The 27,948-nt window shown below is 38.9% G+C and overlaps 1 protein-coding gene across 1 annotated transcript in view; it reads left to right on the top strand.

Moving 5' to 3' along the window:
• Positions 1-27,948, top strand: part of LOC110171201 (microtubule-associated serine/threonine-protein kinase 1-like) — a 49,775-nt gene that overhangs the window by 6,789 nt on the left and 15,038 nt on the right. Inside the window, 7 exon segments of the mRNA XM_055152636.1 lie at positions 5,498-5,526; positions 23,309-23,403; positions 23,724-23,799; positions 24,330-24,402; positions 26,427-26,587; positions 26,866-26,941; positions 27,349-27,558. Of these exon segments, the coding sequence (XP_055008611.1) occupies positions 5,498-5,526; positions 23,309-23,403; positions 23,724-23,799; positions 24,330-24,402; positions 26,427-26,587; positions 26,866-26,941; positions 27,349-27,558 (720 nt within the window).

Below are 27,948 nucleotides of genomic sequence, written 5' to 3'. Positions count from 1 at the left end.
AAAAGCTGAGCAGTGCATCTTTAATGTATCCATCAAAATAATCATATGATCATATAAGATTATAAGGTAATTTGTAGTAGCATTCTAGTGTCTGCAGTTCCAGATATCAGTAGACTTTTACACTCTCTGGAGTCTGTACTTGTATTAGCATTTTCAAACTCAAAAACAAGCATAATTACAGACAGGGTAAGCGGCAAATACAGATTTTAACCTAGTAATAGTCCATTTACTCCTACCTCTAAAACTAATCCCATGTGTAAGTAGGCTCTTGTTCTTTAGTAGTACATGTAGATGTGACAGCGTATGAATAAGCTCACTGATTCACCTCAAGAAGGACCTGCTTGATTCCTGGATGGAGTGGAACCTTTCTTGGTGGAGTTTACATACTCTCTGTGTATATGAAGGCTACCACCCTTTGCTTTGGGTGCCCCCTATAAACATGTAAAAGAGTTGAGTTGAGAAGATCAGAGTTGGGACAAGGACTCCCCAAAAAGTCAGACTAACTTGGTTAAATAAAGAATAATTACGTTAACTGTGAGCTAGGGCAGGAAGTGACTACCTTTATTTATTCATATCACAATATAAAGGTCTATAAGGTTCTATAGTGTGTTGCAGTTTGTTGCATATCTACTCTCATATACATAAGGAAAGTTTGTCAGCCACACTATTCAATTCAAACTACTGCCTCTACAAACCCTTTCTCTGTCATTATTGGTGTTTTCAACATCTGCACAGCCTCCACAGTTGAGCAGTGTTTAAACTGTTCTCGCTGTTAGACGTAGCAAAGCAATTAGCAGCACATTTTGTTTGTTTAACCTCACGTCAGAGATGAAAACTGCAGTGAACAAGCACATTATAGCTTTCAAGTTATAAGCCATGTTAGAATGTTGTTACCTCCTCAAAAACATACACGGAGTTGTGTTTTGCTTCAGTCACCTTCACACATTCACATATTTGAGTAATACTTTATTATTTATCTGTCCATCTATCTTCAAAGCTCAAAATGCTCTGTTGGAAATCAGCTGCGAAGTCCCATTGGCTGGAAGGTCCCCAAGCTGGAAAGTCCCTCTGTATTGTACCCTTTATGAAAGTTAGTCAACCTACATACATATCAATAAATAAAAAAACATGTTTTCGTTAGATATATTGCATTAATTACACATGCAAGTTACAATAAATCTCAACGCATTTGTTCATACATACAAACAAAACATACAAAAATTATGTGGTCTCAAACTCAAATAGAGTAAATACAGTGTGTCAAATTACTCAGGAATAGTCCACCAGGTACACTCCTGTGTTCTCAATAAATGTGCCACAACTGTTTCAGGATTTTATCTAACATATTTCAGTGAAATACGTAGTTAAGACCTTTCTAAAAGTGATTCTGAATGATTTTTGAACAAATTCTGTAGCTTTTTAAGTTTCTTGTGTTGTGCTTCTTACAAATTATGTTCATGGCAGCAGGTAAGGAAATAATGAATATTTCTTCTCAAATCAACAGTTACAGATGCTATAGATGCTATAAAATGATTTAAAATATGTTTTTTTATGGTAAACTTCTGCGAGCAAATGAGGATTCTATTGATATTACATACTGAAAAAATGTGTACCTCTTCGGGAAGATCGGTAAAATGATAAACAAGATTCGACATTTGGTCTCGTTACATTCACATTTCATTTTATTATGAAATAGAATGCTGATTTTTTTTAACTCAATACATCACATACCAAAGGCCAACAAGAACATCCCCCTCGAGCAAAGCAGTTACCCAAGAGACAGGAGTGCCCGGAGGGAGGAGGGGGATGTTCCCGCCGAGAGAATGGGATGCTCGAGCTGGGACTTTCAAGCCAAGGGGATGCTCAAGCCTGTATTCACTCTGTTCCACCTTGTGATGTTTAACAGCTACCTTTTACCTTTAGGTCAGTAGAGATTGGCAGTTCTAGGGCTGAAATCTTCCAAGATATTCTAGTGAAAGTGTATGGAGTTTAAAAACACAGTTGAGCACTTCCTGTATTACTGCATGACATCACAAGGTGGAACTTTAGAGTCTTAATTCAGCCTAAATATGCAGTGTTTTAAACATGAGTGAATGAAACAAAACACAACTCCAGGTATGTTTGTGATGAGGAAACGACATTATAGTATTATACATTGATCAGAAAATAGTGTAATATGAGCCTTTTAAAACAGTGTGTCATCATGAATGATATAATATGACCCTTATCATCTGTGAGTGAGATTTTATGTCGAGTTTTGATATAATATGCAAATACTTAAACAATCCCTTTCCTCTCTGACAGCTTTATTGCTCTGTACCAGTTGTAGCTGTCATGTTCTTGTAGTGTCTGTTTAGTTACATGCTTTCATCACACAGAGGCTTGTTTTAATGGAGGGTAAGTCATCCTCCCAGGGCATCCACAGCTCAGGGTCAATTAACCTGATCAATGAAGGACAAAGTGAAAAGGGTCGATCATATTCTCTGTATTTGTAATGCAGGGATTTTCTCCTGCTAACAACAGCATCTCTTTGATGGTGAATGCTGGTCAGATAGCAATCGTTGTTGTGGAGGAATTTTCCAATAAATCTAGATTCACATGCAACTTGTGGAATGGGATAATTTAATCACAGAGGAATTTTCCAAGAGCTGAGCAAACCTTGTTCAATGTGATTTTTTTCCATTCCATTGTTTTAATACACACAATAACCCTTTGGCAGTGGCTAAAGCAAACCCATTCTAGGGTAACATTTTGAATTCATGCTATTATGCTGCACAGCTAGGGTTAATACATATTTACTAGAGATATTTGGACTTTTTAGTGTATCAGCTATTGGCCTTCAGTATCAATCTGCTGCTTAAAATATACACACTAAAATTTATATTAAATCTATACCAGCAGTCCCCAACCTTTTGTGGGCCACGGACTGATTTCATGTCAGACAATATTTTCATGAACCAGCTTTTATGGTGTGGTGGACAAATATGTCAAAATAAAATGATACGACCTACACAAAAACATGTGTTATTTTGTAAATACAATTTTGTTCTGTTTTTTAGTGTTAATGTATAACATGACCAGAGAAGCATCTTGACACTGGTCAAGAGTGAGTCAAGAGTGAATCATAGATGGATGTAATGGAGAGAATTGGGTAATTTTTCAAATAAAACATTGTTCAGACTTGGATAATGAATAAAATGGAAACAATGTAAGTTATGTATTCGTTCTGTGTAGTCTAGTACCAAACCACCCATGGACCAGTTCCAGTCCCCAGCCTGGGGGTTGGAGACCGCTGCTCTATACGTCCTTATATTAACTCTGTATGAAGAGATAGCTGTACAAGACATGACTGCACAGTTCTCTTATAGGTGTGTGGTAAAAAAAAAAAAAAAAAAAGAGGCTTGGAGGGAGTTTGTAGTAAATTTAAATAACATACTGAAAATTGGGCAAAATGGCTCTAAAATATAGGCAGATCTCATCACCCACCGGTTGCTCTCTAATAAAAAAAAAAAAAGAAACAGCATCGGTATCAGCCATGTAAAAACCTATATTGTTTGATCTCTGATATAGATTCTAGGTTCTCATTGCATCATTTACAATTCACCCCTGTACAGCTGTCATGTAGAGTTTAAACTTTCAAAGTTTTAACCAAATTCCAAACTTTTAACTAAATCAACTTACAGTTATCACTGCTTTACCCACTAAGCGTGCATGTGTTCGTTTAGAGTGTGTGCGTATGTGTGTGTGTTTGTCTGGTAGTGGTTGATTTGGAAGGTGGGTATACTAGCGCTGATCAATTTGGAGAAAAAAAAATCTGTCAAGCATTGCAATTGTGATTAGATTTGTGATTTGTTTTAATTATATAGGATTCAGGTCAATGTGCAAATTTTAAACATCTAGGAGAATTAACAAAAAGACTGAAAGAACTGATGAACTGATGAACTGACAAACTAATACAAGAATCACATTTCATATTTCAACATATTTGTACAGAAAATCAACTGGGTTAGCTGTTTTTATGCAGGTTAAGATGGTATAGTTCGTCTTTTTTGGAGGAAATTATGATCAAAAATGAGAAGCAATAGCGTCCACTCAAACTGAGATTATGATTCAGTCCTAGCATGTTCTTTAAAATTGAAACTTTAAAAAAAAAAAACTACTCTGCCAATATGACCGGACTTAACCTTGTGTTGTTTATGGATATCGACACTTAAATGAAGAAACCTTTGTCCTTGTAGCCATATTGTGAGAGAAGAATGCTCGCAGGCAGTTACACTACAGCGCCTGCCTGCTACATGTGTGAAGGTGAAGCTAATAATCACATTGAGCGTGGCTTGCTGTCGGTTCGATGCCATTCTAACAGCATCTTAACAGCGTTAACCGGTGTGTGACAGGAGAAGGTGTGCATTGGCTAATTGCATCTGTTACAATATCCTGGGCCCCTCAGAGACACTGTACACATGGTATGGCAGAGACATGAGACCACAGGAGGAGGCTCAAAGCTTGTTTACGCTCCCATCATAAATACACAAGTGGGAATAATTACAACCATAATGAAGAGGCAGTCTCATTAGAAATATCATGGCCAGGACACTTCTATATCTATATATCGATATATCTATATTTATCTCTTATGTCTATTTATTAGGAATGTAACAATAACTGAAATATTGTGATATTGTATCGTCAAAGTTCTCACAATAATATCATGGACCATCACAATATATCAAATTACAAGTCTCTTTGCATAAAAAAAGACTGATGGTGCAGCAGTAGCTCAAAAAAGACAAGAGGAAACTACATAGACCATGATCCTTTGCTCCATTTCCGTGCAGATTACAAGAAGAAATAACAGTTCTAAGCACTTTTAAATGTTAGTCCTTTGGATTAAGTCTTGTCAAGGCATTTTAAGAGGAAAAAGTAGCATATTAACAGTTTTGTTACAAAATATCGCAATAAATATTGTACCGTGAGATGTATATCGTGAAAACTGAGAGATCTGGATATCGTTACATCCCTAATTGTAAGTGTCCCCACCATATGATGAGCTTTCCCACAGTATCACAATAAATATCATACCGTGAGTTTCATACTGTGAGGATATTGTATCGTGAGACTTGGATATTGTTACACCCCTAGTATTTATCCATCTATAAATACTGTATATATATATATATATATATATATATATATATATATATATATATATATATATATAGAGAGAGAGAGAGAGAGAGAGAGAGAGAGAGAGAGAGAGAGAGAGAGAGAGAGAGAGAGAGAGAGAGAGAGAGAGAGAGAGAGAGAGATTTTTTTCATATATTGGTAAAAATGAGAGTGATAAATATCTAGCACCACCGATCCTCAACATATAACCTGTAATCATGAATAGGCTGGTTGTTTCATAAAATGTCCTTGAGCTTCTTTCCTTTGAGTTTGTTGTTTATTTTCGCTCCCTGATCTCTTCTTTGTTTTTTCTCTTTGTGTTTTCTTCCAGAAGGATTTGCCCCTGCCCCGCAAGAACAGCAGGTGAGTCTTACCTCTGCTCCCTCCCTCTCTCTCACCCCCCTCCACCTTATCCTTCTCCGCTGAGCCTTTTCGCGCTCCTCTCCCCCGGGGGAACCACTCCCGATCTTTCCATTGCTCCGTGATGAAGAAAAACAGCACACAACATTTGTCTGCTTGACATGACTCACTGACAGACTGTGTTTTAGAGAGAGCGGGCCTGGCGTGAATGTTGCCGTGCGGAATTCTGCGATATCGGTGTGAGGAATGTGATTAAAGCCAGTGGGGAGTGCAGCCGGGGTGCTGTCCATGGTGCTGAAATCCTCCTTTTCAGCCTTTTCCAGTTGGCTCATGTCTCTGTCCCACTGTGCTCTGAGAGTTTTCCGCTCTTTGCTTGATTCTACTCACAGGGCCTGGCTACTTCTTTGTTTTCCATTTTTCTTTCAGTATGGTCCAGAAATGCTAATCTGATGTAAAATTTTCTGTGCGCACAAATGTTGCACAACTTGCACATGCAACTAAATATGCTTATGGGTGGGTCTTAGCAAGAACAAAGGGGAAAGTGAACAGAATAGTGGTTGGGCCTGCTAAGTCAGTGAAGAGATTATTAAACAGAAGCAGAACTGTTGCATGATGTTTGTTATTTCCACCATGGCTGGTGGATTTAACCTACTGGTCATGTGTTGGGTTGATAGCTCAAACTGAAATGCCTGGAGGAAACCCACGGGGAGAAACAAGCTACCTGTGCCCAGAAACACCAGGGCAGCTTCATCTAGTCCAGAACCTTTTTGCGATGAGGTAAGAGTGCTTGGCAACACCAGCTCTCTTTTGCTCAATTTGGTGATGGATGGAATTAGAAAAGAGCACAAGATTTAGGACAGTGCATGTAAAATGTTTTAAATAAGAGGTGTCCACATTGACCTGGTTTTGAAGGTTGCTGTGGATTAACGAGGCCAGACAGGAGGTACAGAGGATGAGAAGAGATTTATGGATGTAGTGAAAGAGGCCATGTAGTTAGTGAGAAAGATAAAGGAGTTTGGCCTTATCACACTTTCAGATGAATGTCCTGTTTGAATTATATTGCTCAGTTATAGTATGTTCACAATTGTGCAAGATCCCATTCTGACAGGCCAAAGTTTTATTTGTTTTCATTCCTGACTCTTTTCGATTGCTCACTTTGTTACAATACATTATCAGAAGACCAAATGTACCTCACTGGACTATTGTGCAAGATCCTCATAGCACTTTGGGAACACCATGATATTACAGATAAGTATTTAAACACAGGGAAGTCCAGTCTTTGCTTACCTGCCTCTGTTGCTTTAAGAATCTCAATGCTGTTCTATTTTATTCCATGCCTGCATTGTAGTTGTAAATATATGCTGATATATTCTCCACTATAGCAGTTTGGAATCCAGTGCTTTTATCTTTCTCTCTTCTGGCGGCTAATTCATTATTTTTCTCACAATATGCTGAATATTACTTATCTTACAGAGAATATTGAAGTTTATATTTGACAAGTCAGCTACTGTCTATTTCCTCTAACCATAATTAGTACACAGTTTGTGGGTTTTGAGTTGAAAATTGAAAAAATATGTGGGTATAATGTTTAGTGGGCGTTCACAGATAGTAGTTTCGCAGGTGAATACAGGCTGCTGCACTGTCTGTCTGTATCATCTGTCGTTCCTATATCCCCATTTCCCTGTCCCATCTATCAAACACACATTATGCACGCACACACACACACACACACACACACACGCACACACACACACACACACACACACACACACACACACACACACACACACACACACACACACACTGCTCCTCCCATTACCATGCCTAATCACACACCAAATGAAGCTTTGCGATAGCTCCGGGTTTGGCCTTGTCTATCTGTCTCCATTTTCAGAACTATTCTCCCATTCCTGCACCCTCATAGGTCTTCCCTATTGTACTTTCACTCTCTCTCCCCGTCCTGACTGCAGAGGCGGGACACTGTCAGGGCTGCATCCATTATAGATGAGGCCAGTGGATCCAATCTGCTGCTGCTGTGTCCATCCATGAGTACACACTCCGCTGCTCACATGTGGACACAGACTGTTTGCATTCCCAAGGTGTAATGTACCAAAACTAGGTCATTATTCTGGCCAGTGGAAGGGAGAGGAGAAGATCACGACTGTAACGAAGCACAACCTAAGAAATGTAGCTGCTTAGACACAATCATAAAGACCTTTTCAAATTAACAATCTCACATAACCATTTTTAAATCAATATCAAGTCAAATCAAATATCACCATGTTGTTCTTTGGTCTCCATTTCCTGGAACTACTTATTGTCTAGTGAAAAGATGCATTCATTTTCGGTCATTCTGTCATTATTGCTTCACTGTATCATAATGATTGTCTGCGGTAGATGTACGCACAATCCCACCCCTCTACCGCGGGCCGCACTGACAGATGAAGCTGCAATCGGTGCCCATGCAGATTCACAACAACAGATTATTAACACAGCTTACATCCCAAAACTCAATTTACAGTAGTTGTGAAGCAACGAGTCTAAGTGGATCTGTTAATACCAGTACACGAGCACATACGGCGTCACCGAAGAACCACAACAAACCACACATGGTGGTACACATGTGCGCACTTCACTTTACGCTCCCACAACCACAGTATCAGAGCACAGAGGAGAACAGAACAGAATTCCCCTGTTCATAAGTATGGGACCTTTATTTGAGGGGCTAATAGGAAATAAAAAGACATTGACAGTCTGTTTACCTGCTCAACACTCGATGCGTAACTTGCTGGCAACCCGATGACTAAGCTCCACCTGTGCGTCGCCGAAATCCACGCGCACTCAGCGGCAAACACAGCTGTCCTATCAATATGCAAGCACGACAAAACTGCAGTGATCTATTCCAGAGGCTTGACGACATGTTAGCAAAAAGTACGAGGCAAAAACAAGCGTCTTCCATCCATGTTTGACATACGAGAAGCAGATACACTCCAGTGTAGTCCGCTTTCACACCGGCAAACGAACCAAAACTGGTCCGATTAACGAACCTCTGTATCCCGGTAGAACAGTGATATCTCCGTCCTCATCTTATTACCATGAACTCATAAAACAGCAACATGTAGAACTTTCTACAAACTCACCGCATCAGCCCAGAGTTCGGGTAACAGCAGCAGCCAACAGCGCTCACCGTAGCGCGCAGCTCCTCAGGAGAGCGCTGGGGTCTGGTCCTTGATCTTCTGTCGTCCTACAAGCGCGTTGGTCAGATGGTCCGGAGGCTCTGTCTTCTATGTGCTGGTTCCAGTGCGCAATGACTGGGTCTGAGCGGGTACATTCCGCCCTTCTGCGCGCTGGTTCTGTGTGGGGAAAGTGAGAATGCGCTGTGGACTACCTACAGGTGTGCGGGCTGCTCCAGTCCTTCGCGCTCAAGAACCGCGGCTGGTTCCGAGGTGGTGCAAAGCATCCGGACAGAAGCGTGAGTCCAGTTTAGTTGGTTGGCGTCCGTCCTCCGTGCATTTGGTTCTTCCCAGGGAAAGCGCTTTTCACTCCCCGCTCCACGTCATCTGAGCCCGACAGAACCGGAGCTGCTCCTGCTGGTTCGGGACTCTGGTTTGGATCTAGTCCGACTGTATTTCTCACACTAGGCTAAAAGCAGGACACTTTTTCAAGGTGAATAAATTGAATGGGCGATTGCCTATTGCCATAAAATTATTTGGTTAATTAAAGCCTAAAATAACAAATGCTGTAATTTGAATTCGAGACCCCTGTCCTAACCAGTCCCTGTAATTGTTACGAAACATTAGATCATCTTAAGTCTATAACACCACAGCATAGTGCCCTAAGATGTACCAAGTTAAACCTTATGAGTCTCAGTTCAGATAGACTGAGACCCGTCTGTGTTTTGGGTTTTGGCCATGGGCTCCTTAAATGGCACTGTGTGTTCCTTCACATTTCATTCAACATCTGCTGGGGCGTTGCGCAACAGCCCACGTGACGTGTGTCCGTCTGGACCCCCTGTGGAGTTACATGACTTGACCTCTCCTCCTGCTCTTTCCTTTTCTTACGTTCAAAGCACCCAGCCCCCCGGGAATACCCTTTATACTCTCTCTCTCACACACATAAATTTCACAATGACCATGCACATTAGCGTCGACAAAATGCCCTGTAATCCCATGTTGCCTGTTGTTGTTTTGGACCCGCCCACCTCTCTCTCTCATTCTCTATTTCAGTAGCTCCTTAGCGACACTTTGCCAGTAAGACGCAGCACTTCTCTTCAAGGAAGCTATTCTTAACTTCACGATGACCACATGTCAGTTATTTGACTTTTTCTTGGTCTTCGATTGCTTGGATTAACGTCTCGACATGTTCCGGAGGACTAAGAGGTACACAGAGGATGTGGTGATGATGTGTACTTGTTTTGCTCACCTTCTTGTCTGTGTGGGGCTGGGCTGGTTCAGCAGTGTTCATTTCAGATGGAGTGTGAGGTCACTGAGGGCTGCGGGGGGGTGTTAGATTTCGGGTTGGCTGGAAATCAGTTGCAAATCAGAGTTTAAATAGCAGTACTGGATATTAAAATGTGGTCTGTTCTGTTGAATGCTTTCTGTATGCTAATAGGCCATGATGAGTTCAAGTTTTATTATTATCACTTATTAGTAACACAGTGACAAATCTTCATCATGACCTTCTAATGCATGTTATGACAACAGTAAAAGCATGATTTGACCCTTTTCAATGACTAATTTTAACATTTCCTTCTAAAAAAAAAAAAAAAAATCTTAGTTCCTTCTCATGCTGTGCTCTAAACTAGCATGTTGATTAACTTGTTTCGAGCTTCAGATCTCCTGCTGTTAATGTGTGTGTCGTGGCTCTTGTGTATTTGATCCTGGTGTGAATGCAAGCCTGTAATCAGATATATCAGCAGTGACTCAGTGCACATCGACTCTGTTTCCGGTAGCCTAGGCTGCAGGTGGACTGATTCATGCTCTGAAGTAAGAGTGGAGGTTACAGTCAGAAAAAATCAAGTGTTTTCCACAGATAATTCTTATTATTTTACTATTTTGTACAACTCATGATTCTTACTGGAAGTGGTGGTTCAATGACGACAACCCCCCCCTGAGTGTAACCATAAATACATAAAGTGAAAAGGAGGGCAGATGGAAAGTGGCATGCTGCAAACACATGTTCACATGCAAAGCTTCATAATACATGGTGATGTAATTATAATTTGGGTTACATTTTAAACTCATTTCTTACCCAGTTGTTGCTTAGCATGTCACATTTTTCCTGCCTTGTTCTAGTTTTATTTAGGCAGTGGGACAAATGAACATAGCAAGTGTACCACTTTATTGTCTTGAAATGGGATGTTTACAGCTTATTGCTGTTGTTTGGCCTAAGGTAGGTTTCATTTTGGGCTGCTAGCAAAGCAGATATCCTCTTTCAGTACATCATTCTTGTAGCTTACCGATAATGTGACTCATAAAGTGAAAAGTACAAAATTTTTCTGTTGCATATACTGATAACGGTTACTATTTACTTGCTCTGAAGTGGAAATATGACACTGGAGCTGCAGGAGTTCCCCCCTCAGTCAGTCACTGCAGTGGTCTCGTCCCACTGTGTCTGTCCAGGATTTCAGAACGACCTGCTGAGAAAGGATTAAAGCACTTTATACTTTAGCTTTTATGGATAGCACACATGCCCAATGGCAAACAATGTTAGTGCTTAGTGCTTGTAAATGCTTAGATGTTTGTGGTACCTCACGCAGAGGTACCACAAGATGGTGCATTTTGCCCTGTAGAGAACAATGTTAATACAATTTTTGTTTTTCAATTTAAATTTCTATTTTACTATTCTATTTTAATATTCTATTTTTCATTTTTTGCCACCATGCAGCAAAGGTAGGAAGCTGAAGAGTACAATTGATCATAATAATTATATTATTATGTATATGTACAACCAATATGCCATTCTTTATCTGAAAATAAAACTATACTACATTGTGTTATATATTTCAACTTTCAAATACCCATCTCATCTCAGCTTCAACTCAACAAATGTTGGTATGTACTGTGCCCTGCTAATGCCTACATGGCATTACTTCAGTCAGTGTTCTTTTTAAATTCAGCCAACCGTAGGCATGCAAAATTGATTACAACCCTTTGCAGAATGACGCAGTAGAACGGAGAAGTATTTAAGAGGATGAAAAGTGAAAGAGGAGCAAGGCCCTAAAGCTCTGTATCTCTGTATGTGCACTTAGGGTTACGTGAGACCGCTCTACACACACTGACACACATACACCCCCCCACACACACTGGCTGGCTTTAGTGCACTGTTTAAAACATGAAAGCGCATGTGTTTTCTCTTTCTCATGCTCCAATTCAAAAAACGCTGGCACACACCCAGTTTAGAGTCTACCCTTACACACATTGTCACATAATTGTCATGCTTCCACGCACTCAATACCGTCTCCTTGCACAGTAACTAAATACGTCATTAAACCTCACTTAAGCACTTATGTGAGAACTAAAGATGATGTGCAGCTGAGCCAAGGCACATGAAACAGACAATAGACAGAGTTAAGAAGAGATACTGTACAAAGTGATGGTAGCAGTCAAGTTAAATGTGTTCCTTATTTGCACATTAACACCTTGTGGCAGAAAAATAGACATCACACTGTGCATACATTATCTGTAAAAATAAGAATTGCTTGTTAGCCTTTTATTGTGGCTGGATATTACTCGCATCTCTCATTGCCTCTAGGACATATTCCTGGGTCAGGAGTATAATGTTGAGACTTTTGTGTCTACTGTATTGTCGTATATGGTTTTTAGGTTGATGAAGGAAATCATATGGCCCAGAGGAATACATCCTTTTGTTGTAAAGTGCCACAGAAGTGAAATGATCAACTAACATAAAGCCATTGAGCACTATGCCAACCCGTAACTGTTTATTCTTTGATTAAACTATACTAACTATAGAGCTACACTGTGAGGATAAAAACACTTAAAGCTAAACTGTGAGGATAAAAAACTGTGAGGACAAAAACACTTAGTACATAGTCTAATAATCTATATCTATCATTATTTTTTCTTTTTTGAAGTAGATATCTATTGCCAATATCAGTGCATCCTTAATAGGCTATTACAATTGGCCTGGGGGGTGTCTTATCCACACCAAGGACAAGAGTCCCATTCTTGTCAAGCATGCCGCACGGCTCGTACAATAACACGCACACAACAGATACTTCAGATAGATATCCTCAATTAAATGACGCTGTCCTCTCAGCCCCTCAGACTCCCTCACTAAAAACACTTCACTCCAAAGACAAGGGCTTTTCCACAGCAACACTTTCCAGAGTGTTTTCAATGGCTGCTGTCTGCTGCTGTTTGCTCCCCTGAAAATCATAGCCTTTTACAGACAAAATGACTAGCTACTGAAGTCCAAATGGAAGCTCTCTGAAGGACTGTCAGGAGATCCAGACAGATGAGACAGAGGCTGTCTCGTCTGTTGCCTTTTTCTCCTGGCCATTGTACGTGAGGTCTGCTCGTGGTGGTGACATTTAGCACAATAATCAGCAGCTCATCACAGTGCAGGCAGTGGTCAGCCTCAGGGCCTGTATGACCCCTGTCCTCTCTGCTTGCTGCTGTCATCCATGTGAGATACACTTAAAGAGGTTTACCAGGGTTAACATGCACATCAATAAAGCTAACAAGGCCGGGTCCAATGTGGAGCCTACTTAAGCCCATTACAGATTGTGTTTAGCCCGGCTTTGAGGTTGAGCTCAAACTGCAAGGAAAGAATGGATTAGGTTACTTCAAGCGACTGTGTGCACTATACCTGCCAATGGAAGAAATATATGTACTGGAAACTGTAAAAGTAGTTCTAGCATTTTGTTGTGATCCTTTCACTACATGTTGTCACGGCATGTCACTACAGTGAGTGAGCTTCATTTATTTCTTCAACCTTATCTTGCTGTTTGAACAAAATAATTACAGTTTCCTTAATTAACATTGTTTGCTATTCTGATTTAGATTCAGACTAATCCAAAACTATTTAAGAAAGGTCAAGTCTCTTAGGTCTTACCTCTTTAAATGAGTATCTATTAGTAGTTTTGTATGATCTTTTTTTTTTTTTTTTTTTGGATAACCATACTTGTTAGTGGAATCTTAAGTTCTAACTAACAATTTTCAGTTTTAGAGTCATGTTAGATGCAGAAGTAGAACAGGTTTGCAGGCTGTCTCCCTTTCAGTGACCCAAATTAAATCTCTTGTCACAACCTTTTACTTGGTCCAGTTGTTTGTTTGTGCAACTTTACTCTCTGGCTTTTTCTCAAGGGCTGCTCTTTGTGTCCTCATTTTATTGCTCTTGATCTGCCCAGTGTCCCTAACCTTTTAACCTGTGATTAACTAGCCCATTGCCTGCTTTTTTGTTTGATGTTAAGGCTGAGGAGGATCAGGGATGAGGTAACAGACAGGAGCTTAAAGAGAGAAGTCCTCAGCCTATAATATGCAGGATTTGTGTGTTAACATGTGTGAAGGAAACAAAACACAACTCCAGGTATGTTTTTGATACAAACATTATAACAAAGATCAGAAAACAGCGTAATATGGGCAGAACTTGCATGACGCTCACAATAGCTGATGACATTTTGCTCATTCATCACACTGAACTTGAATTTCCCCATTTGAGACCAGTCTGCCGGTGTGGTCCCTTAGTGCCATTACCAAAGCTGCTCACCACTGTCTCCGTAGCAACAGCATGTCATATGACCTCCACATGCACCTCTCCTTTTACCCTTCGGGCATAAAGACACAAACAAATTTTCCTGTTTATAGGGCATACATAATATATATATACATTTCCTCATAGATGTTCCAGCATTGTGGTTTATTGGCCCTCGCCACTAACAAAGTTAGGGGCGAGGGGTATTGTTCTTCGTCGGTTTCTTTATTATTATTCCCTTTTCCGACCAAACGATCGCATTTTTGACCCCCTGAACATCGACGAAAAGTCCCCAAACCGGGGTCCAGATCGATCGGCCCGGCGAAAAATTCGATAACATGGGCATCGCAACAATGACCCGAGTGACCCAACTCAACAGCGCCACCTAGAATTGGACCCCTATGGGAGTGGGGACAGGCATAGTTTGTTGCAGGGAAACGAAATTCGGGACAGTGATAGAGAACAATGAAACAAGCCAAAAGATGAATTGGAGCATGACCCTATGACGAATAGGAAGTCGGCCATATTGGATCAAACATTCGCCGCCGTTTTGACTTGGGGGTCAACTTTTTTTGAGATACTCCTTACGGTTCGCCCGTAGCACGCCGGCGAATAACGCCTTCATTTCCTGTTTTTTCGGTGACCTGTCACGGCCACAGGCATTGTCCTAGAGAACTCAAATTCAAATCACAATTGTGTGATCCAGGCCTGAATGTGATGAAATATGAAATTTAATAAAAGTGAACTCTATAGCGCCCCCTAGCATAGACGTGAAACGTCAACATTATCGGATTTGTACCAAATTCGGGACATAAATTCTATGTATGATTACAAGCAAAAAAGTCTATTACAGACATGATGCATTTTCCACTATTGGCCAGCAGGGGCGCAAAGACTCCCCCAAAAAATAGTTAAAAAATTATTACACCCACAGGCTTAGTCCGATTGTGCTGAAATTTGAATCACTAATGCCTGATCACGGCCTGAATATAATACACTATAAAACATATGAAAAATGAACTCTATAGCGCCCCCTAGCATTGACAAACATCAACATTATCGGATTAGTACCAAATTCAAGGATTAAATTCTAGACATGATTACAAGCAAAAAAGTCTATTACGGACATGATGCATTTTCCACCACTGGCCAGCAGGGGTGCAAAGACTCCCCCCAAAAATAGTTAAAAAATGATGACATGCCCATGTTTAATCGGATCGTGCTGAAATTTGAATCACTAATGTGTGATCTCAGCCTGAATATAAAACAGTATAAAACATATTAAAAGTGAACACTATAGCGCCCCCTACCATTGACATGAAATGTCAACATTATCAGATTAGCACCAAATTTGGGGATTAAATTCTAGGCATGATTACAAGCAAAAAAGTCAATCATTGTGCACCCCTATGACGAACAGGAAGTCGGCCATATTGGATCAAACATTCGCCACCGTTTTGACTTGGGGGTCTACAAAAAGATTCAAGTCCCCGGGGTTTGGTCCAAATGAGCTCAAATTTGACATGTCACATCTACAGACATAAACTCACAGAAGTTGCCAAATTTTTTTGGGATACTCCTTACGGTTCGCCCGTAGCACACCGGCGAAAAACGCCTTCATTTCCTGTTTTTTCGGTGACCTGTCACGGCCACAGGCATTGTCCTAGAGAACTCAAATTCGAAATCACAATTGTGTGATCCAGGCCTGAATGTAATGAAATATGAAATTTAATAAAAGTGAACTCTATAGCGCCCCCTAGCATAGACATGAAACATCTACATTATTGGATTTGTACCAAATTCGGGAATAAAATTCTCATGATTACAAGCAAAAAAGTCTATTACGAACATGCTGCATTTTCCACGTTTGGCCAGTAGGGGCGCAATGACTCCTCTGAAACAGGTTCACGGCGCCGATGACATCATACATGTAAAGTTCCATAAAGCCTTGTTACCATGGCAACTCCGGAACTCAAAGCTAAACTTCAAAGCTTTGTGGGCTTTAACTCAAAGCTTTGTTTGGCCTCGGGGAGATTATAAGAGTAGGCAAATCGCAAATCACAAATCGAAAATCACATCGCTTAACGGAAAAGGCAAATTTAGCTGAGCTTGACACAGAGCAAATCGTACAAAGATTTCAAACAGTAGACTTCACAGAGGAGACTTTACAGAGTAGATTTCACAGAGTAGGTCGCACTTTTTATCTGCGTAACAGTAAGTACAGCAACACTTACAAAACAACTCAATTATAAAACAAAAATGGCCAGAAATAACAGAGGAAATATACTCTTGACCTTAAACCATGACCTTAAACTATGGTCTGTGGTCTTCGTGTGATAAAGAGTAGAGGGGTGTGCAAAAATATTGAAATATCGATATATCGTATCGTTTAATGTGATGACACAGTATCGATATTGTGGGCTGCTCTATCGATATATCACCAAGAGTATTTTTGGTTTATTTTACTAAATGATTTTGTTACAGCTACAGTTTCGTTGTTTGTTTAGTGGAAGGAAACTCGTTTGACATTTTCGCTGTTTTTGAGGATTAAAATGTTTGTGTTTCATATGAACTTTGCACAAGAAGTGGTTTAACAAAGATTTTCCATGATTTAGCCTTTATTTTTTACTGAACCGTATCGAATCGAAAGCGCATTGTATCGAGGTTTGTCTCATATCAGTGACTTCTTAACAACACTCGGCCTCAGTCAACAGGGAAACGTGGCTCTTGCCCCATCTGGGAGTATGACATCATCACATTCTAGAACCTGAAAACCTCCCAGTTCCATCAGGTTCACGGCGCCGATGACATCATACATGTAAAGTTCCATAAAGCCTTGTTACCATGGCAACTCCGGAACTCAAAGCTAAACTTCAAAGCTTTGTGGGCTTTAACTCAAAGCTTTGTTTGGCCTCGGGGAGATTATAAGAGTAGGAAAATCGCAAATCACAAATCGAAAATCACATCGCTTAACGGAAAAGGCAAATTTAGCTGAGCTTGACACAGAGCAAATCGTACAAAGATTTCAAACAGTAGACTTCACAGAGGAGACTTTACAGAGTAGATTTCACAGAGTAGGTCGCACTTTTTATCTGCGTAACAGTAAGTACAGCAACACTTACAAAACAACTCAATTATAAAAACAAAAATGGCCAGAAATAACAGAGGAAATATACTCTTGACCTTAAACCATGACCTTAAACTATGGTCTGTGGTCTTCGTGTGATAAAGAGTAGAGGGGTGTGCAAAAATATTGAAATATCGATATATCGTATCGTTTAATGTGATGACACAGTATCGATATTGTGGGCTGCTCTATCGATATATCACCAAGAGTATTTTTGGTTTATTTTACTAAATGATTTTGTTACAGCTACAGTTTCGTTGTTTGTTTAGTGGAAGGAAACTCGTTTGACATTTTCGCTGTTTTGAGGATTAAAATGTTTGTGTTTCATATGAACTTTGCACAAGAAGTGGTTTAACAAAGATTTTCCATGATTTAGCCTTTATTTTTTACTGAACCGTATCGAATCGAAAGCGCATTGTATCGAGGTTTGTCTCATATCAGTGACTTCTTAACAACACTCGGCCTCAGTCAACAGGGAAACGTGGCTCTTGCCCCGTCTGGGAGTATGACATCATCACATTCTAGAACCTGAAAACCTCCCAGTTCCATCAGGTTCACGGCGCCGATGACATCATACATGTAAAGTTCCATAAAGCCTTGTTACCATGGCAACTCCGGAACTCAAAGCTAAACTTCAAAGCTTTGTTTGGCCTCGGGGAGATTATAAGAGTAGGCAAATCGCAAATCACAAATCGAAAATCACATATCGCTTAACGGAAAAGGCACATTTAGCTGAGCTTGACACAGAGCAAATCGTACAAAGATTTCAAACAGTAGACTTCACAGACGAGACTTTACAGAGTAGATTTCACAGAGTAGGTCGCACTTTTTATCTGCGTAACAGTAAGTACAGCAACACTTACAAAACAACTCAATTATAAAACAAAAATGGCCAGAAATAACAGAGGAAATATACCCTTGACCTTAAACCATGACCTTAAACTATGGTCTGTGGTCTTCGTGTGATAAAGAGTAGAGGGGTGTGCAAAAATATTGAAATATCGATATATCGTATCGTTTAATGTGATGACACAGTATCGATATTGTGGGCTGCTCTATCGATATATCACCAAGAGTATTTTTGGTTTATTTTACTAAATGATTTTGTTACAGCTACAGTTTCGTTGTTTGTTTAGTGGAAGGAAACTCGTTTGACATTTTCGCTGTTTTGAGGATTAAAATGTTTGTGTTTCATATGAACTTTGCACAAGAAGTGGTTTAACAAAGATTTTCCATGATTGGCCCTCGCCACTAACAAAGTTAGGGGCGAGGGCCCTTTTTATTACTGTTTTGTTATTCTATGCAGTACAGCACAGTTCCAGATAGTCAGATTATATTCAACTCATGTTTTACTATGGAAGTAGAGGTGTTTTTGTCAATATAGGGCTGATTTTGATTATTTTCCCAAAATTTTGTAATTAAAATTTATTACACACTCACCAACAGCCCCTTTTTTAACCATAAACCTGTAAGAGAGCAGTGTAGTCACATTTTTTGCACTCATCTTTTGCACTTAAGTGCCAAAACTAAATATCAACATACGCTGGAGATTTAAGGCTGAGAGCTGTATCAGCCAATCATTTTATCAGTTTAGTTCTATTGAACCGTAACACTTTATAATAATTACTAAAGAATGAACAAAGACTCATAATTCATAAAGAGTATGGAAGATCATTTATTCCATCAGATTTTGAATTTTAAATATCGCTGAATTTCTCATTTTGAATTTTTAAATCTGAACAAAGAATTTAATTATTTTTGTTCTGAATTTTTGTTGCTGAAATTTTAAGTATACTTTTTCAATATATTTTAAATTCAAAATAAAAAAATCACCTTTTAAATATTCAACACAGATATTTTCAGGCCCTCAAATTCAAAAGTTAAAATTCAGAATGTAAAATTCACAAAGATCCAAGATGCCAAGGCAGAAGCAATCGATCATAAGTGAGTAAGGAGGACAGAGGATATTTCCTATTGGTCGTTTTCATTTGTGGCCAGGGTTTACACTTAAAGAAATAAAAGAGATTTCCTGCTTGTTACTAAGTTAGATCGGATCACTTTGGATCGATTCCTTCGACATTGGCATCTTGGATCTTTCCTACGAATTTTTTTCACTGTGAATTTTACACTCTAAAATTCAAAATAAAAAATTCACCTTTTAAATATTCAGCACAAATATATTCAAGTCCTCATATTCAACAGCCAAAATTCAAACACTTTGAAAATGTACACTTAAAATTTCAGCAGCTACAATTCAGAATAAAAATAATTCAAAAATGTTTTTTCAGAGTTCATACATTCAAAGGGAGAAATTCAGCAGCATTTAAAATTCAAAATCTGATGAAACGAATTATCTAAATGAACAAATATTTTTTTTAAGAATGATAAAGTGGTACCCATTGACCTAGGCCCCTAGAACTGTATTACAACAAAAACAGCATTTTATCAATATATATTTTACATTTGTAAATGTTATTGACCTATATATACAATATTATGATGTCATCTGAAACCCAACCTAGCAGTATGGAACTCATTAGCACTTCTCAACATATGACCTATTATTTTTTCACACAGATTTCAAAGCTCTGATTTAAAAAAGATGAAAAAGTGCAAGGGAAATGTAAAATATTTTGTAAAGCTTTTCATTTTGTCATTTTGTGTAATACCATTTTGCACCTATATCATACACAGACCTCCATTTCACTTTTCATGTGATTTATGAGCACTGCTTGAGGAAACATCCGATGCTTTATACATTTTCCCCTGTACCCTAGAATAATACACCAACAACTGTCTTTTAATGTGCCCCTTCAGACCCCAGTCTATTAGCCGTGTGCTGTAGATCACCTAGTGTGCACTGCTTTAGGTTTAAATCAATATTAATGCTACACAATGCTCTTTCACTGTAGAACACGCCGATGACAAAGGCTCCCATTTGTCTGGCTCTGTTGGTGCACACACCCTTTCCCCTGCTCCCTCGGCCATATCTGCACTGTCCCTGTGCAAAAGTGGGTCATGTTGACTTAACTTTCAACACTCTTTCACACTTTGCATTTCAAAATAGTCTATTCTTGTTTTTTCCTCATTGTTTTTCTTTTCCCTTGCTACACTTTTCTACTGTATGTGTACTTCAGAGCATTATGTGTTCATTTATTTCACTTACAAAAGCTTCTGAATAAAAGATCCTATCATTTTACTTGAATAGTTTCAAGCTATCTCAGATTTTTATGTTGAGTCTTTAGTTTGACTAATCTAATGAGGTAAAAAAGATGAATGTTGCTTTCTTTTCTTTTAATACATTTATACAAATATTTGTGTATTTTGTTTGTTTGTTTGTCATTTTTTGGTGATTACTTCTGTCCTAGTATTATATTTCATAGCAAAGTAATCCTCAGTCACCCAAAAAATGTTTGAAACTCATTATCCAAGAGGCCAAGTCAGTACATTTTTTCCTACTATATTATATTATTACATGCTACAACACACCTTGTTGGTTGGCTGCCTTTTGCCAGAATGAAGGCTAAATCCTTGCAAAAGTTGTGATATTGTGATTCATTGCAACAGCATTCATTTTACTCCTTCCCCAAGACTCCTTGTGGTCCTCAAATTTGTTGAATTCTTATCTTGTCCTGGATTGACCAGTGAGCTAACATCTTACCAAAGACCTTGTGTACAGATACAGGCTGTGGCCTGTGTTTACATGTTTACATTGAGATAAAGTCAGCTGGCTGCCCAGCGCCGAGTGTTGTGACGTTTACTGCATTGATTTCTCACAGCAGTGAGAATCCATTAACCCAGAAAAGTTATGTTTTTCTTGGTTTTATTCTGTGTGCTCTAAGCGAGGGGGAGGGAGTCAGTGCAAGTATGTTCATGTCCACTGTTTGAAAATCATGAATCAACTGTGGCATTAACCAAATCTAGACCTCTGGTTTTCAGTCTGTGGTAAATGATTTCAGGTTGTCCCTGATTATAAGGGAAAGAATTTAAAATAGATATTACTCAAACACCTGGAACTCCAGTTGTAGGAACATTTCTTCTACTTCTTGTCAGTCATGTTAACAGTGTTTAACCTGTCAGACACGCTGAAAGGTTTAGAAGACAGACATCTGGAGTTCAGTAACTACTTCAAATGCAGTGGTAAATGTAGATTCCTAGAGTTGGCCTATACCGAACCATAACGTTAAATTTGTCAGCACATGCGATTATGGGGGGCACTACTGAAAAAGGTTAAGAACCACTTTTCTAAAATAATTAGGACATAACCAGGAAGACTTTAGGTTTAAATGGGATTGAACTAAACCAAGCCAAAGCAGCACTAAATAAACTAGTATTTCATTAGTCATCCATCTTTTTCATGATATACACCGTTTTATGCTCAGTAAACTAAAATAACCTTGCTAAATCTCTGCTTTGCTTGTCTGCATAACATGTTGGTGAACGTAGATGATTGAGGCTTTCCCAGAAGAAAAGAACATCACCATGAGAGAACGATTGATAGAGTGTTTAATGTGGCCTGGCTCTTTCAATGGAGCCTCTTGGCCCTTCAGATCAATATCCATAAGGCTGCTATAGATGCCATTGATTGTGTTTCTGGTGTGCTCATAATGAAAACAGACAGATGGATGGGGCTTCAGTTCAGTGACTTTATAGTGTTTTAGATACAGTGTAAAACACAAAATCAAACATGCTGAAATAGGCTATTGTAAACCAGGTGTAAAATCAATGACATTAGCTTCAAGGTAATGGAGGCAGTGGCATGTCTGTGTTGATTCCTTTACCTTAAAACTTTGTATACAGTCATTAAAATAATTAAACTCAAGTAAACTGTTCAGTAATATTGTTATGAGTGTGAAGATCTGATCAATAGACTGTGGGGTGGGGTGCTGCTACAGTTCAGGTGTAGTTACAAACGTGAGCTTTTTGGATGGAGTTATATCCGCCTGTTTTTAGGAGATTGAATGCCTAGAGTGACAGTTGTCTTCTTATTTTGGTCCCAGATCTGGAGAAATAACACCAATAATGGCACCCAATGTGTGCAAATATACAGTGATAAATTATTACCATGATTATAGATAATCTGTCTTTATTTTACTATGGTCATTGGTCAAACTGAATAGCAGTGGTACAGGATTTGATAGCTGTAGTAGGTGACATTTGTGTGACTAGCGTCTCTTGTGAGACACAGTGTACTGGACATTCAGTGCAGTTATAATTGGGAGCGTGAGGAGGCAGTGACGGTTTGACAGGCTGTCCCTGCGTTATCTGTGCTGAGTGACTGTCCATCAGGAAAGAACAAGAAATTACATGGAACTGTGAAGGCCTGAAGTGTAGCTTTTGTGCTCTCTTGTTTGAAATATTTCATATTTTCATTTGTTGAGAGTTAGTTATTCAGAGATGCTCTATGTGAAATAACAAAGCTGAAATTGTGAGTATTTAACCAAACAGAGGGGTGCTTGTGATTGTGAGGCTTTAGTAGGCTATAGTAGGACAAAAGCTGCAGACTCAGATCCGTGTCTTCCTGTCTCCGCCTCTCTCTCTTTGACTTTGTCTCTCTTACTTTCTCTTACCTGGACATTGATGGATCACAGAGGAAATTGTGTCTTTTATATCTTCTGACACAAGCATTTGCATGGCTGCTTTTCTCCGCTCTTTTATACATAACACAATTGTATGTTGTTTAATTTACTCTTTCAATTATTGTTTGAGTGCATTTTATAAAGTTACATGCAGTCATTTCATTAGAAATCAAATATTGTATTTACTGTATTACCACTGTGCAAAATTTTATTTAATATATAGTTTTTATATTTTTTTAAATATAGAAATATATTCTAATAAATAGTATTTTTTTTCACATGCACATTTTCTGCAGTATTAAGTGTAATTCTGTGCCATCATGTAGGTAAGGTTTAAAGTTATTTATCTTCTGTGTTTTCTCAGCTGTCGTGCCAGTAACAGGAAGAGTTTGATCCTGACCACCACGTCTCCCACAATGCCACGGCCACACTCACCCCTGCCCCTCCCTGGACATCTTGGTACAAAAACAAACACACCCAACAATATTGCAAACAAAAATTCTCTGTACAGATTAGCAAACTTCACTCCATTCATTATCCACCAGCAGATATTAGCTTTTTTGTTATAATCGTGGACCACAGAAATATTGATTTAGGCGGAGAAAAAGCATATAAAAACAGTTTTAAGACTATTTGGTTAACTCTATTACTCCAAGTATGGACCATTTAATTACAACTACAGACATAGTGTGTTAGTATTCGTCTAATAACAGGCCCATTTAAAACTAGCATGTTCTGACCTGCTGGTCTTTCTAACTGTGATTTACTTTTGTCTTCAGGAAGCAGCCCCCTGGACAGCCCCCGAAACTTCTCCCCCAGTAATCCGGCTCACTTCTCCTTTACCTCATCCAGAAGGTCAGTGTTGCTGATAACACAGGGGCTCCATGATTTTGTGTTATATTTTATTGCAATTAGATTTGTGATTTATGTGTAAAAAGTTGTCCACAACTCCAGGAGCATAAATTTAAGATTGAAGAGAGAAGAGAAGATTGAAACCAACAACAACAACAACAACAAACAAGAATCCCATAAATTTCAATTTGATAATTACATCAACCAAAATTGCAATTTAGATTCCATTGTATTATATTGTATAACACACACCCATTTGACATGCCAAAACAGTGTCTGATTTATGGAACTGCAATTCCAAACAATTTGTTGTTGCTTATGTTGCAGTAGTAAAATATACTTTTTCATAACATAACTGATCCAAGCAGTTTTCCAGGTCTATACAAGTTATATTTCTTGACGTTGAATAGTTTTTAGTTTGTGTAGTGCTGACGTACATGTTCTCTTCACACTCCATCTCCCTTGAATCATGTTATGGCCTGTATTTAGTGCTGTGTTCTGATGCTCAGTGATGTAACATGTTATGTCCACAGAGCGGATGGCAGGAGATGGTCCCTGGCGTCCCTGCCCTCATCCGGATATGGCACCAACACACCCAGCTCCACGGTAATGCTCTCTCCCCTCAGTAACCTTCATGTGTGAGCCGCATGACGTCACTGCTCCTTCCCTTATGTCTTATTCTGACTGAACTATTACGTAACAGTGTGGTCAGATGAATGGGGCCAATTCCGTAATGGGATGGGGGGAGGAGGAGGGGGGGGGGGTCATGTGGCTGGACTATCGAAAGAAATGAGGCAGAGGATGTAAAGTAGATTGATTTGATTACAACATGAGATTTTAAGAGATGCTCAAATATTCTCTGTTAAGAAACCTCCCTTAAGACCGCCACATACTACAGGATTTTTTTTTTCTTAAACTCTTTGATATTTGGTGGTTATGATCTGACAGAGCAGCTCAGAGACACACTGACATCACATGAAATGCGCAGCACCTTCAAAATTACATACAAAGACATAAAGCCAGGTCACGCCTCCTCAAACTTGGGGAGAAGCAAATAGCTGCCTAAATTGGGCAAATTCTTCTGTAGTGTTTGGCGGCCTTTAGTCTTTCTATGTATTTGCATCATTGAATCAGTTTGAGGTGGTGATACACTTACGCATAACATACATAGATCACCATGTTACCTTTTATTGATTTGAAAATGCAAAATTGCTGAAAACAACATATTAAAATGTTGAAGTAGTTTCAGTTTAGTTTTTGATGCTCTGCTTTCTCCCCATGCTAAGTCACTCCCCCTTCCTAGTGCTATCACAACACAATCAACTTGCTTTTTGCTAATGAAACTGCTGCACATCACATCAGATTTGTGAAGTTGTAGTGTATTGTTTCCTTGAGAAAAATGGCCGCTCTGGAGCATGGGTTATGTAAGCTAATGGGTGGAGCTTTGTACAGAATCATACTGCTAATCGTAAGAGCATAAACCATGAGAGATTGCAAGACTAGTCATATACATGGATGATGATTCAACTGCAGTTACAGTAGTGTTGTCACAATACTAAAATTTCAAACTTGATTTTTATTGATTGTATTGTTGTTTTTTTTATATTTTGACAACCCTAAATTACTGACTAAAAACAGCAGCATAGGAAAGTGAAAAGTGAATTGAAGACTGAAGCTCCATCCAGGTGCTAAATTCAGTGATAAGACACCGGTGAGAAATGGACTGTTCTCTGTCCCTTTTTAACTGTGTTCAATGAGTGTCACTGTGATGGATCAGCACCCGATGGCACTTTGATGAAGGCAGATGGGACAGTCCAACATGGCTCTGCTGTCAGATAGATTTAACACCTGCAGAACACATTTATTTACTGTGTCAGACTTCTCAGTATATAGTAAAATGTATAGATCAACACAGAGCCAATGTATACTTTCAATCATAGTGTTTTATAGATCTCTAAAAAGGTTTCCATCTGGTTTTACTCAAACGCCTGGAGCCCCGGTTGTAGGAACATCTCCTGCTTCCTGTCAATCACGTTAACAGCATTTTAACTGTCAGACATGCTGAAAGGTTTAGAAGATACACATCTGGAATTTAGTTTTGTCCTGTACACCTGGCTAAGAACCTACATATGCCTCCATTACTGTTGGAATTACTGCTGTGGTAACTGTGACTATGATATTAAGTTATTTTAAGTTAAGATATTTGTTAATCCAATACTTCAAGCAAAAGTGGCTATACATATTGTTGTTTAATAAAGAGGTCTTTTTTTTTTTTTTTTTTTTTTTTTACATTTCATCAAACTATCAATACTATCAACCATCAAAACTAATACTACTACATGAACAGGACAAAATAATATTACTGATAAGCAATATTATTTTTAATGTTGAAAATGACAGTATATGTTTTGTTAATCATTGTGATGGAAATTGAGTTTTAGTATCATAAACTACACTAAAATGGACTGCAAATCGGTGCATTATTCTTGTGCTCCTTAATCATAGGCAGGGTCTTGCTTATGGACATAAAAACAATCAATACAATCAACAATCACTACCTAAAGCTTTGACAATCCATAAAATTCCTCGATAATTAACTTCTCCTTTTGTTTGTCTCATTTTCTCTTCAGTCATCTAGTTCGTCCCAGGAGCGTCTGAACCAGCTGCCTTTCCAGCCCACCATGGAAGAGCTGCACTTTCTGTCCAAACATTTTGGCAGCTCGGAGAGTATCACAGACGATGATGGGGGGCGCTGTTCACCTCACATGAGACCACGCTCGCGCAGTCTCAGGTTAGCGCATCACATCTCTGTCCGTCACAAGTAAAACAAGATTAGGCCATGGGTTCATCTAGACCCATCTAGACTACAACAACAACAACCTCATTTGAGATTTTGGGAATAACTACATTTTTGTCAAGATTTTAAATCAATTTTTATTGTATACTTAGTCTCGCAGTTTCTTTAAATCTAAACCTATATTTATAGAGTTAGTAATGCAGATTTATTGTGTTTTACTTGTGCTTCCTGTTATAATACACATCGTATTTTCTTATTTGTTTGTCTTACAGCCCGGGACGGTCCTCCTCCTGCTATGACAATGAGATAGTGATGATGAACCATGTGTACAAAGAGCGCTTTCCTAAGGTGAGTTCTTAATGCTGCATTAGGGTTCATAAAATGCACTAAATTGCAGCTCTAATCCCATAAAACCACAATTATAACAAGCGGATTAAACATTTTCTGAGATTTATGCAACCTGATTTCGTGCAACCAAAAGTAAAAATCTGCTTCTTGGTTGAAGTTTTTTATTTAGAATATAAATATGAAATCTGATGTCACACTTAGCCAGAGTTAAACATTACTTCATCTTTGGAGCAGTAGCTTTTACTTTACAAACAGATATATTTTTGATTTTGAATTATTGCACATTTTCTACTGCAACATTTAGAAGAAAAAATGTGAAATTATTAAAACAATAAAATAATGTCCTAAACTGTCACAAAGTAGCTTCTAAATGACATATTTCAAATGTTTCTCTTTCTTCTTACCAGGCCACCACTCAAATGGAGGGGCGCCTGGCTGAGTTCATCAAAGTCTACTCTCCGGACAATACTCTTCCTTTGGCTGATGGAGCACTGAGCTTCATTCACCACCAGATCGTTGAACTTGCCCGGGACTGCCTCGCTAAAGCCCAGGAAGGCCTCATCACATCGGTCTACTTCTTTGAACTGCAGGAGAACTTGGAGAAACTCATCCATGAAGTGAGTGGGATGGGGAGAGCTTTTTTTTACATTAAGTCTACTCTCACACTATATGGTCTTAATTTGTAAACTTGTAAAATGCGCCTCAACTATTGAGTGGAATACCCTTTTATTTACCGCAAACTGATTCATACATTTATGAATTCAGGCTCTGTCATTTGCTTGTCTCCATGGAAATGTTGTTGCATTGCCTGTAATGTTGCTCAGTATGGCATTAAATGTATCCATCGTCTTGCAGACATGAAGTTGATGCCATTAGACCAAGTTATAGATCAGATCTGTGGAAAGAGCTCAATGTATTTTGAGCAATATAGACACCTGTAAATTAATAAATGCAAGAGATAATTTAAATACTGTACCGTACATTCAGGCAGAGCAATAACATCTTCT

Source organism: Boleophthalmus pectinirostris, unplaced genomic scaffold, assembly GCF_026225935.1.
Source record: "Boleophthalmus pectinirostris isolate CB_2022bp ecotype Guang Dong unplaced genomic scaffold, ASM2622593v1 HiC_scaffold_17, whole genome shotgun sequence".
NCBI classification, from domain to species: Eukaryota; Metazoa; Chordata; class Actinopteri; order Gobiiformes; family Gobiidae; genus Boleophthalmus; species Boleophthalmus pectinirostris.
This window is presented reverse-complemented; position numbering and strand designations above follow the sequence as displayed.